The 12,131-nt window shown below is 45.9% G+C and overlaps 1 protein-coding gene across 4 annotated transcripts in view; it reads left to right on the forward strand.

The window, feature by feature from the left end:
- prmt2 (protein arginine methyltransferase 2) overlaps positions 1 to 12,131 on the forward strand; it is a 29,266-nt gene that overhangs the window by 15,507 nt on the left and 1,628 nt on the right. For all 4 annotated transcript variants that reach the window (XM_062069203.1, XM_062069204.1, XM_062069206.1 and 1 more), the window contains exons 6-7: positions 6,749 to 6,878; positions 6,959 to 7,095. In XM_062069203.1, coding sequence (XP_061925187.1) covers positions 6,749 to 6,878; positions 6,959 to 7,095 — 267 coding nt within the window. The remainder of the gene's footprint in view (positions 1 to 6,748; positions 6,879 to 6,958; positions 7,096 to 12,131) is intronic.

Genomic DNA, 12,131 nt, shown 5'->3' on the forward strand with positions numbered 1-12,131 from the left:
GCTGAGGAGTGTGATCCCACAATAGTTAGAACACACCCTCCGGTTCCCCTTCTTAAAGAGAGGAACCACCACCCCGGTCTGCCAATCCAGAGGTACCGCCCCCGATGTCCACGCGATGCTGCAGAGTCTTGTCAACCAAGACAGCCCCACAGCATCCAGATTATTACTCATCGCAGATTTAATTAAGATTAAGATTAGTTTATTTCAAAGGGGACAATGCAATTTCGAAAAACACATGACTACACATGGTTAAAAAAGCCAGAATTAGCCAGAAGGCTAGTTTTCATCTGTAGTAAAAAATAAAAAAAGGCAGTAAAATTACAATGTAAAAGAAAAATAAAATAAAGAGAGAGAAAAAGTAAAAAAGCACACAATACAAGATACCCCCGGGGTCGGGCGAGAGCGGGGGAGGATGATCGACCCACAGGCCAGACCAATGTTATGACCATCAACGACGGACAATCGACTACGGAACAGCTAAGCGATTTATCCCGGGTCTGCAGATGTGGGAAGATATGCAAAAATGAGAAAGGTCTCAAGATACACCAAACCAAGATGCACAAGATGCAACCTGAAAGTAATGTGCAACGCACAGGGAAACCTGGTGAGACGGAGGAGAGGCTGGGGCAGGACACAAACCACAGTCCCCAGAATCTCCAGGCACATGATGGAGATGGGGGCAGGAGTAGCATCGCTGGTGTGACGGAGGCAGCAAGGCACCACAGTGAGAGGGAAGTCACTCAGGATACCAGACGGCATGGCCAGAACACTTGTGCTGGAGGCGTTCGGAAAGAGCGAGTGAACTGGCCAACTGCAGCTGAAAGGAAAGAATGGGATATGTTTGACCGTGATGTCGACCAGGTGCTGGAAGCGGCGATCGCAGGAGACGTGGGAAAGAAGCTCAAGGCCATGTCCTCGATAATCTGGAGTATTGGCGCTGATCGCTTCGGAAAGAAACAACAAAAAGGCAGAGTAAACATCCAGCCCAAGGAAAACAGACGCCTGAAGGAGATAGCAATCCTTAGAGGAGATCTGCGTAGGCTTAAGAAGGCCTTTCGTGAAGCAACAGCAGATGAGAAACCAGCTCTCACAGAATTGCGAAACGGCCTGAGGGAGCGCATTAAGATCTTGCGACGAGCTGAGTGTCACCGCAGGAACAGGAAGCGGCGGTTGAAGGAAAGGGTGGCCTTCACAAAGAACCCATTCAACTACCTGTCGAAACTCCTGGGTGACAAAAGATCAGGAGAGTTGAAAGCAACAAAGGAAGAGGTGGAGGAGCACCTTCGGCAGGTCCACAGCGATCCCAGGAGGGAGGACACTTTGGAGGAGATGGAGAGGCTCATTAAACCAGCTGAACCAACTATTCCTTTTAAGGCGGAGGAACCAAGCTGGCAAGAAGTCAACAGCTTCCTCAAGAAGGCAAGAGGAAAATCAGCCCCAGGGCCGAACGGCATCTCGTACAATGTTTACAAGCATTGCGAAAGGCTCAGGAAACGACTCTGGAAGCTGCTGACGGTGGCGTGGAGGAAGAACTTCCTTGCTGATGAATGGCTGGTGGCTGAGGGGTGCTTCATCCCTAAGGAAGAAAACTCTTCAGGGATTAAGCAATTCCGTACCATCTCCCTCCTCAATGTGGAAGCTAAGCTCTTCCTGGGGATTCTGGCGAAGAGGTTAACCACCTTCATGTTGGATAATGGCTACATGGATACTTCAGTTCAAAAAGGTGGCATTCCAGGGGTATCTGGCTGTCTCGAACACACCAGCGTAATCTCCAAGATCATCGAGGATGCAAAGAGGAACCACGGAGACCTAGCAGTCTTGTGGCTTGATCTAACAAATGCCTATGGAACGATACCCCACAAGTTAGTGGAGCTGACTTTGAAGACCTACCACATACCAGAGCGATTCCAGAAACTCTTGCGTCAGTACTTTGACGGATTCAACATGCGATTCACCTGCGGAGAATTCACCACCAACTGGCAGAGACTCGAAGTGGGCATTGTCACTGGCTGCACCATTTCAGTGATTTTATTTTCTGCAGCCATGAATCTTCTTGTCAAGTCGGCAGAGAAGTTAGGTCGAGGCGCAGTCCTTGCAAGCGGAATCCAGATGCTGCCCATTAGAGCGTTCATGGACGACCTTACCATCACAGCAAGATCAGTGCCAGAAGGAAGATGGATTTTGGAGGACCTGATTGAGCTCACCAATTGGGCAAGGATGGAGTTCAAACCGGCAAAGTCCAGAAGCCTAGTTCTGAAGAAAGGGCGTGTTCAGGACCAGTTTCGCTTCAAGATCAGGGAGAACATCATCCCAACTGTCCAAGAGAAACCTGTGAAGTGCTTGGGGAAGTGGTATAGGGCAGACCTCAATGACCGGCTGAGTGTGAGAGAAATGCTTAGCCAAGCAGAAGCCTGGATGACATCCCTCGAAAAGAGCGGCCTCCCGGGCAAGTATAAGGCCTGGGGTTACCAACATGGGGTTCTCCCCCGTCTGCTCTGGCCACTCCTGGTTTATGAGGTACCTGTATCCACAGTTGAGAGTCTGGAGAAAAAGTTGAACACCTACTTGAGGAGATGGCTGGGTGTCCCAAGAAGCTTCTGTTCCATTGGACTGTACAGCACAGGAAGCAAGCTACAGCTGCCAATAACATCAGTGGTGGAGGAGTACAAGGTGACAAAAACACGCCAGGCCATGATGCTACGAGACAGCAAAGACAAGCGAGTACGGCAGGCAGGCATTGTCGTCAGGTCAGGCAGAAAGTGGTTAGCCAGCATAGCACTGAGGGAGGCGGAGGATCGACTGCATCACGCGGACATTGTGGGATCAGTAGCCCAGGGAAGACTTGGTCTGGGTTGCTCATCCAGAACAAGATGGAACAAAGCTGACCCAAAGGAGCGGCGAGGCTTGGTGCAGGGGGAGGTCCGAAAGGCTGAGGAGGAAAGCCGGTATGTCAAGGCAGTAGCCATGAAAAAACAGGGCAGCTGGACTAGATGGGAGAGTGTAAAAGACAGATCTCTAACCTGGCAGGACATCTGGAGCATGGAAGGCCACCGGATCAGGTTCCTGCTGTGTTCTACATATGATGTCCTGCCCACCCCATCAAACCTCCATACTTGGGGAATGGTAGAGAGCCCCAGCTGCACACTCTGCGGGAAGATAGCTAACCTGGAGCATGTCCTCTCCTCTTGTCACTCAAGCTTAGCAGATGGCAAGTTCCGGTGGCGTCATGACCAGATCCTTGCTCAGCTGGCAGAAGGTGTTGAGCAGGCCAGGAAGAGGACAAGGCAGCTCTCTAATGGGCCACGCTTCATCCACTTCGTCAGGGCAGGTGAAAGCGCAGCAGCAGGAGGGAGGAACAATGGAGTTCTGGCCACAGCAAACGACTGGGAGATGCGGGCCGACCTGAAGAAGCAGCTCAAATTCCCAGAGGAGATAGCCCACACTACCCTGAGACCTGATATTGTTCTGTGGTCTAGAGGAACCAAACAGGTGGTGCTTATCGAGCTGACAGTACCTTGGGAAGAGAGGATGGAGGAGGCGTACGAACGCAAGCTCAAGAAGTACCAAACCCTCATCCTCGAGAGCCAGCACAATGGATGGAAGGCCTGGAACCTACCGGTGGAGGTGGGCTGTAGAGGCTTTGCGGGGCGGTCGCTCTGGAGAGCACTCGGACTGCTAGGGATCGAGGGGCTGGCTAGGAAGCGGCTGGTAGCCAACATCACTAAAAGGGCAGAGGAAGCATCGCGCTGGATTTGGTTACAAAGAAAGGTGCGATGGCAGAGCCGACCTACTGAAGGACTAGGGACATAGAGTTGGGTGGCATTCAGCGGGGGTAGATCCAGGACGCTGGATCTGCCGTCGAGCCCCTCCGAAGCGTCATGGGCTTAATTCGACGAAACGTTGATGACGGGGGGTGCCCATTTGAGAATCTGCTGATGCCAACCAACTCATGTCCAGTTGAGGTATGCGGTCAAGCTTAGTTTTGGCTCAGGGAGGAGGACGTCCCTGCCATGCAGAGTCCCGCCGGTGCCTTGATGGAAGGAGAGATGAAGAGAGCGAGGCCACAGGCTCACAGATGGTGCAGGGGCGAGTACCTGTAAAGGTGAGCCAGTTGCGATACCCTTATCGTATTTTGCATATTCGATATGATAAAAAATACAATACAACATAACATTTATCTTAGCATCAAAACAGGCTCATCTTTTAGTGCTGGCAGCTGTAGGCGTTGATAAGCCACATTTCAATTTTTTTTTGTGAAAGCCTTGTAAATTGTGACCTGTTTAACTTCCTCAGGTACTGAGTTCCACACATTTGCGCTCCTTACTGACCAGGCCGACTTACTGAAAGTGCTCCTGCGCAGAGGAGTATAACAGTCACCTCTGACAGAGCCTGGAGTGACACGCTCACGGCTGTTTCTTTGGCTGATGAACTCTGCCAGAGGATCATGCAGTACTTTTTAGTTCAGTTTTAAGTCTGCAAATGTGTGAAGACTGTCCCAGTTTAAAATACTGTATTTTTTTTTTAGAATGGCCCAGTGATGATAGTGCCTAGGTTTTTTATCCATAACTTTAATTACTTGTTTGTACAAGATTTCCAATGTTGTTTTTTTTAACTCTGACCAGCCTGAGACCAGCTGGTAAGGCAATAGTTGAAGTGGCTGAAAATCATTGAATTTGCGAGATTAAATTTGACTATTTTACAGTTTGCCAATATGGGCTTGAAAGGAAAGCTCTGAATCTCTTATTAACCCAATATATTTATATTGGCTGACAATTGAGAGCCAACACACATAAAAAATATCACTCACTGTACAGTGTCTGCTATCACTGGGATGCCGACTGTTAAAATGTTGATATATTCCCGTTTAGACGAAGAATGTTGTTTTTTTCGTCATTTCCAGGTCGAAATTGGATGTCCAAGTTGACCAACTCGATTGATTACATCCTCTTTCTTCTTCTTTCAAAGTCAGAGGCATTGTTTGTAGAGATGTCTTTTAATCGGCCTGCCGATATTTTCCCGGGAGACTCCCGAATTTCAGTGCCCCTCCCGTAAATCTCCCGGGGCAACCATTCTCCCGATTTCCACGGACATCATTATTGGGGGCGTGCCTTAAAGACACTGCCTTTAGCGTCCTCTACAACCTGCCGTCACGTCCGCTTTTCCTCTTTACAAACAGCGTGCTGGCCCAGTCACATAATATATGCGGCTTTTACACACACATAAGTGAATGCAATGCATACTTGATCAACAGCCATACAGGTCACACTGAGGGTATAAAAAACTTTAACACTGTTACAAATATGCGCCCCACTGTGAACCCACACCAAACAAGAATGACAAACACATTCCGGGAGAACATCTGCACCGTAATTCAACATAAGCACAACAGAACAAATACCCAGAACCCCTTGCAGCACTAACTCTTCCGGGACGCTACAATATACACCCCCCACCCCCCCACCACCCCCCCAATCTCCCGACTTCGGAGGTCTCAAGGTTGGCAAGTATGCTCTAGTATACTCTGGACTGCAGCTGTGTGCCTTCATTGTTTTTGTAGCTGTTGTTTTGAGGCATGTTTAAAAAAATAATGCACTTTGTGAAAGTCAAAGTTTAGTATTTCCCATAGTTGTAGTGGGTATTAGGATTATCTCAGGGAGAGCATGTCCAAAATTCCAAGCTGCTGTTCTGAGGCATGTTAAAAAAAATAATGCACTTTGTGACTTCAAGAATAAATATGGCAGTGCCATGTTGGCACTTTTTTCCATAACTGGAGTTGAAGTTCTCTTATTTTGGAAAAACTTGTTTTTGATTGATTGATTGATTGAAACTTGTATTAGTAGGTTGCACAGTACAGTACATATTCCGTACGATTGACCACTAAATGGTAACACCCGAATAAGTTTTCCAACTTGTTTAAGTTGGGGTCCACGTTAATCAATTCATGGTACTGGAGTCACTAGAGAAAAGCGCTATACAAAATGTAATACACTTCACTATGAATGAGGACCACAAAATAGGGGGCTGTGGGCTTCAAATAGCCCACGGGCCGTGAGTTTGTGGGGCCGTATAGCTCGGTTGGTAGAGTGGCCGTGCCAGCAACTTGAGGGTTCCAGGTTCGATCCCCGCTTACACCAGCCTAGTCACTGCCATTGTGTCCTTGGGTAAGTTACTTTACCCACTAGCTCCCAGTGCCAGCAACACTGGTTTGAATGTAACTTAGATAATGTAATGTAATGTAAAGTGCTTTGAGTCACTAGAGAAAAGCGCTATATAAATGTAATTCACTTCACTATGAATGAGGACCACAAAATAGGGGCCTGTGGGCTTCAAATAGCCCACGGCCGTGAGTTTGTAGGGCGGTATAGCTCGGTTGGTAGAGTGGCCGTGCCAGCAACTTGAGGGTTCCAGGTTCGATCCCCGCTTTCGCCATCCTAGTTACTGCCGTTGTGTCCTTGGGCAAGACACTTTACCCACCTGCTCCCAGTTTGAATGTAACTTAGATATTGGGTTTCACTATGTAAAAGCGCTTTGAGTCACTAGAGAAAAGCGCTATATAAATATAATTCACCACAACCCTCCCAGTATACGCTGACATCACAAAGCAAAACACACCTGTGGAGTTACTGGATTTACCCCAAATTACAAGGCAATGTTGTTAGGACTTTTCGGCAAGCGAATCAGAGATTTTCTTCCTGTCACTCACACACACACTATAGTGACCTTGCGACATCGTGCCTCCTCCTTGCAGGTCCCTCGCACTGCAGGAGTTCTTTGCCAAACCCAAGTTCAGCCATGTGACGGAGCGGGACGACTGTCTCGCCTCTCCCCATGATGTCCTTGGCTTGGACATGTACACGCTGCAGGTGTCCGACCTGGAGGTATACTCTATTTTTCATCCTCATATTCTCTAGTCTCTGACTCTGTTACATGTAAGTCTTTTTGCTGGTTTCTTGATCAGGAAATGGAGGGTCAGTTTCAGTTTTGCCTGGAGAGGTCGGGCCAGTTTCACGGCTTCACTGCCTGGTTCAGCGTCGTCTTCAAGAGCCTGGAGGAAGGCGGTGCACCAGTAGAGCTCAACACCGGACCTAATGCTGAGTATGAATCTTTCGTATCATTACTTATCATTAATTCTGTTCATGGAATGCACCACTTGGGTGCAACCAGTAGAGGCGCTGTGGATTCAGTTTTAACTATAGTTTGCTGTCTAAAGAGCAACAACGCCATAGGAAGCGAAAATACCTTCGGCAACTCTTCCATTATTAACATTAGTAAGCTCAGTACAACATTAAAGGCCTACTGAAACCCACTACTACCGACCACGCAGTCTGATAGTTTATATATCAATGATGAAATCTTAACATTATAACACATGCCAATACGGCCGGGTTAACTTATAAAGTGACATTTTAAATTTGCCGCTAAACTTCCGGTTCGAAACGCCTCTGAGGATGACGTATGCGTGTGACGTAGCCCGGCGAACACGGGTATGCCTTCCACATTGAAGCCGATACGAAAAAGCTCTGTTTTCATTTCATAATTCCACAGTATTCTGGACATCTGTGTTCGTGAATCTGTTTCAATCATGTTCATTGCATTATGGAGAAGGAAGCCGAGCAAGCAAAGAAGAAAGTTGTCGGTGCGAAATGGACGTATTTTTCGAACGTAGTCAGCCACAACAGTACACAGCCGGCGCTTCTTTGTTTACATTCCCGAAAGATGCAGTCAAGATGGAAGAACTCGGATAACAGAGACTCTAACCAGGAGGACTTTTGATTTGGATACACAGACGCCTGTAGAGAACTGGGACAACACAGACTCTTACCAGGATTACTTTGATTTGGATGACAAAGACGCAGACGTGCTACTGTGAGTATGCAGCTTTGGCTTTTTTTTGCGTATGTACGTAACTTTTTTAAAATATATAAGCTTTATGAACCTTGGGTTAGGTGAACGGTCTTTTGGGCTGAGTGATTGTGTGTGTTGATCATGTGTTTGAATTGTATTGGCGTGTTCTATGGAGCTAGGAGCTAGCAGAGGAGCTAGGAGCTAGCATAACACGTACCGTACCGTACCATACGTGCGCGTCACGTACGTAACTTTTTAAAAATATATAAGCTTTATGAACCTTGGGTTAGGTGAACGGTCTTTTGGGCTGAGTGATTGTGTGTGTTGATCAGGTGTTTGAATTGTATTGGCGTGTTCTATGGAGCTAGGACAGGGGTCGGCAACCTTTACCACTCAAAGAGCCATTTTGGCAAGTTTCACACATTAAAGAAAGTAATGGGAGCCACAAAAATGTTTTTAAAATTTAAAATGAAAAACACCGCATACAAAGCTTACATGCTTTGTGCTATGTTAACCAGGGGTCTCAGACACACGCACCGGCACGCACTTTAATGTGGAAATTTGATGTTAGTGCAGCCCGCGAGTTTTGGATGAATGTCGCTTGCGTCACACTTGTCAACCCTCTCATTTTTCCCGGGAGACTCCCGAATATCAGAGTGTGATGGCCCTTCATTTGGCGCCCTCTACAGTCTGCCCAAGCAGTGTACCTGCTCGGCCACAAGTGGAATGCAGCTTTAGCTTGCTCACGTAAGAGACAGCAAGGCTACTAACTCAGCTGCCACACATCTTACACTGACGGTACCAATACCCAGAATCCCATGCAGCCCTAACTCTTCCGCTCAACCAACCACGAAGAGGGGGGGGGGGGGTTGATGTGTGGGGGGATTTGGTGGTAGCGGGGTGTATAATGTAGACCGGAAGAGTTAGGACTGCATGGGATTCTGGGTAATGGTTGTGTTGTGTTTATGTTGTGTTACAGTGGGATGTTCTCCAGAAATGTGTTTTTCATTCTTTTTTGGTGTGGGTTCACAGTGTGGCGCATATTTGTAACGTAACAATGTTGAAGTTGTTTGATACGGCTACCGTCAGTGTAAGCTGTGTGGCTGATGAGTAAGTATGCTTTGCTGTCTCCTGTGTGAGCAAGTAATAACAACATGCAACATGTGGCTGGACTGACACGCTGTAAGTAAATGCTATAGAGGACAATTACTGCAGTGCAATTAGGGCACACCCTTTATATAGTAATTAGAGTGTTAATAGGATTATTTTTCCCTGGGAGTAATCAATGAGAGACACTGACATCCATAAGTCTCCTGGGAAAATCGAGGGGGTCGGCGTGCATGTAGCTGAGCCGCATCAGAGTGGTCAAGGAGCCGCATGCGGCTCCGGAGCCGCGGGTTGCCGACCCCTGAGCTAGGAGCTAGCAGAGGAGCTAGGAGCTAGCATAACAAACACGCAGGTGTTATTATGCAGGATTAATTTGTGGCATATTAAATATAAGCCTGGTTGTGTTGTGGCTAATAGAGTATATATATGTCTTGTGTTTATTTACTGTTGTAGTCATTCCCAGCTGAATATCAGGTACCGTGAGTATGCAGCCTTGGCTGCTAAACATTCGATAACTTGACCGTATGTGCGCGTCACGTACGTAACTTTTTAAAAATATATAAGCTTTATGAACCTTGGGTTAGGTAAACGGTCTTTTGGGCTGAGTGATTGTGTGTGTTGATCAGGTGTTTGAATTGTATTGGCGTGTTCTATGGAGCTAGGAGCTAGCAGAGGAGCTAGGAGCTAGCATAACAAACACGCAGGTGTTTTTATGCAGGATTAATTTGTGGCATATTAAATATAAGCCTGGTTGTGTTGTGGCTAATAGAGTATATATATGTCTTGTGTTTATTTACTGTTGTAGTCATTCCCAGCTGAATATCAGGTCACCCCCGGCTCTCACAGCATCTTCCCTATCTGAATAGCTTCAACTCCCCACTAGTCCTTCACTTGCACTTTACTCATCCACAAATCTTTCATCCTCGCTCAAATTAATGGGGAAATTGTCGCTTTCTCGGTCCGAATCTCTCTCACTTCATGCGGCCATCCTTGTAAACAATAGGGAACTTTGCGTATATGTTCAACTGACTACGTCACGCTACTTCCGGTAGGTGCAAGCCTTTTTTTTATCAGATACCAAAAGTTGCAATCTTTATCGTCGTTGTTCTATACTAAATCCTTTCAGCAAAAATATGGCAATATCGCGAAATGATGAAGTATGACACATAGAATAGATCTGCTATCCCCGTTTAAATAAAAAAAATTCATTTCAGTAGGCCTTTAAAGTAAAGTTAAAGTACCAATGATTGTCACACACACACTAGGTGTGGTGAGATTTGTCCTCTGCATTCGACCCATCCCCTTGTTCACCCCCTGAGAGGTGAGGAGAGCAGTAAGCAGCAGCAGTGGTCACGCTCGGGAATCAATTATTTATCCCCCAATTCCAACCCTTGATGCTGAGTGCCAAGCAGGGAGGTAATGGATCCCATTTTTTTTGGTCTTTGGTATGACTCGGCCGGGGTTTGAACTCACAACCTACCGATCTCAGGGCGGACACTCTAACCACTAGAACTGAGTAGGTTGCTAGGCTACTGAGTAGGTTAAATTTGCATGGAAACAGAAGTTCAGAACATCCCGTTGAAAATACAGTTGACACTTTAAAATCAATCAATCTTAAGTTGTTTTTTTTACATAGGAATTCATTTAAAATGAATCGATCCATTTCAGGGTCAAACTGTCGCGGTATAAAAACCTTAATTAACGGTACAGGCAAAATATTAGTAGAAATGTTAACATTGTTAATGATCACGTAAAGAGAGCGCAAAGGAAATCCTGGCAGACAACTCGCACCCTGCTCAGTCAGCACTTGTTCAACCTGCTGCCATTAGGGAAGAGATTTTGGTTACAGAAGAGCAGGACAGTTTTTACCCATGGGCCATTACGATATTGACTCCCAATAGCTTCCACTGTTTTTCCACTGTTGCACATTTCTACTGGTATTTACAGTCATGGTCAAAAGTTTACATACACTTGTAAAGAACATAATGTCATGGCTGTCTTGAGTTTCCAATAATTTCTACAACTCTTATTTTTTTTGTGATAGAGTGATTAGAGCACATACTTGTTGGTCACAAAAAACATTTATGAAGTTTGGTTCTTTTATGAATTTATTATGGGTCTATTGAAAATGTGAGCAAATCTGCTGGGTCAAAAGTATACATACAGCAATGTTAATATTTGCTTACATGTCCCTTGGCAAGTTTCACTGCAATAAGGCGCTTTTGGTAGCCATCCACAAGCTTCTGGTTGAATTTTTGACCACTCCTCTTGACAAAATTGGTGCAGTTCAGCTAAATGTATTGGTTTTCTGACATGGACTTGTTTCTTCAGCATTATACAGGATTTTGGGAAGGCTATTCTAAAACCACACAGCTAAATTTTTGTTTCATCTGACATCACATGGACAAAGATAAGACCTTCTGAAGAGAGGTTCTGTGGTCAGATGAAACAAAAATTTAGCTGTTTGGCCACAATACCCAGCAATATGTTTGGAGGACAAAAAGTGAGGCCTTTAATCCCAGGAACACCATGCCTACCGTCAAGCATGGTGGTGGTAGTATTATTCTCTGGGCATGTTTTGCTGCCAATGGAACTACAGAGAGTAAATGGGACAATGAAAAAGGAGGAATACCTCCAAATTCTTCAGGACAACCTAAAATCATCAGCCCGGAGGTTGGGTCTTGGGCGCAGTTGGGTGTTCCAACAGGACAATGACCCCAAACACATGTCAAAAGTGGTAAAGGAATGGCTAAATCAGGCTAGAATTAAGGTTTTGGAATGGCCTTCCCAAAGTCCTGACTTAAACGTGTGGACAATGCCGAAGAAACAAGTCCATGTCAGAAAACCAACAAATTTAGCCGAACTGCACCAATTTTGTCAAGAGGAGTGGTCAAAAATTCAACCAGAAGCTTGTGGATGGCTACCAAAAGCGCCTTATTGCAGTGAAACTTGCCAAGTATGTGCCAAGTATACTTGCCAACAAGTATGTGCTCCAATCACTCTATCACAAAAAAATAAGAGTTGTAGAAATTATTGGAAACTCAAGACAGCCATGACATTATGTTCTTTACAAGTGTATGTAAACTTTTGACCACGACTGTATATATTTATTTTTGTATGTATTTATTGTTTGTCTTCTATTTCAACTGCACCGAACAGAGTAGCCACCTTTATTTTCG

The sequence above is a fragment of the Entelurus aequoreus genome, linkage group LG14, assembly GCF_033978785.1.
Source record: "Entelurus aequoreus isolate RoL-2023_Sb linkage group LG14, RoL_Eaeq_v1.1, whole genome shotgun sequence".
Lineage (NCBI taxonomy): Eukaryota > Metazoa > Chordata > Actinopteri > Syngnathiformes > Syngnathidae > Entelurus > Entelurus aequoreus.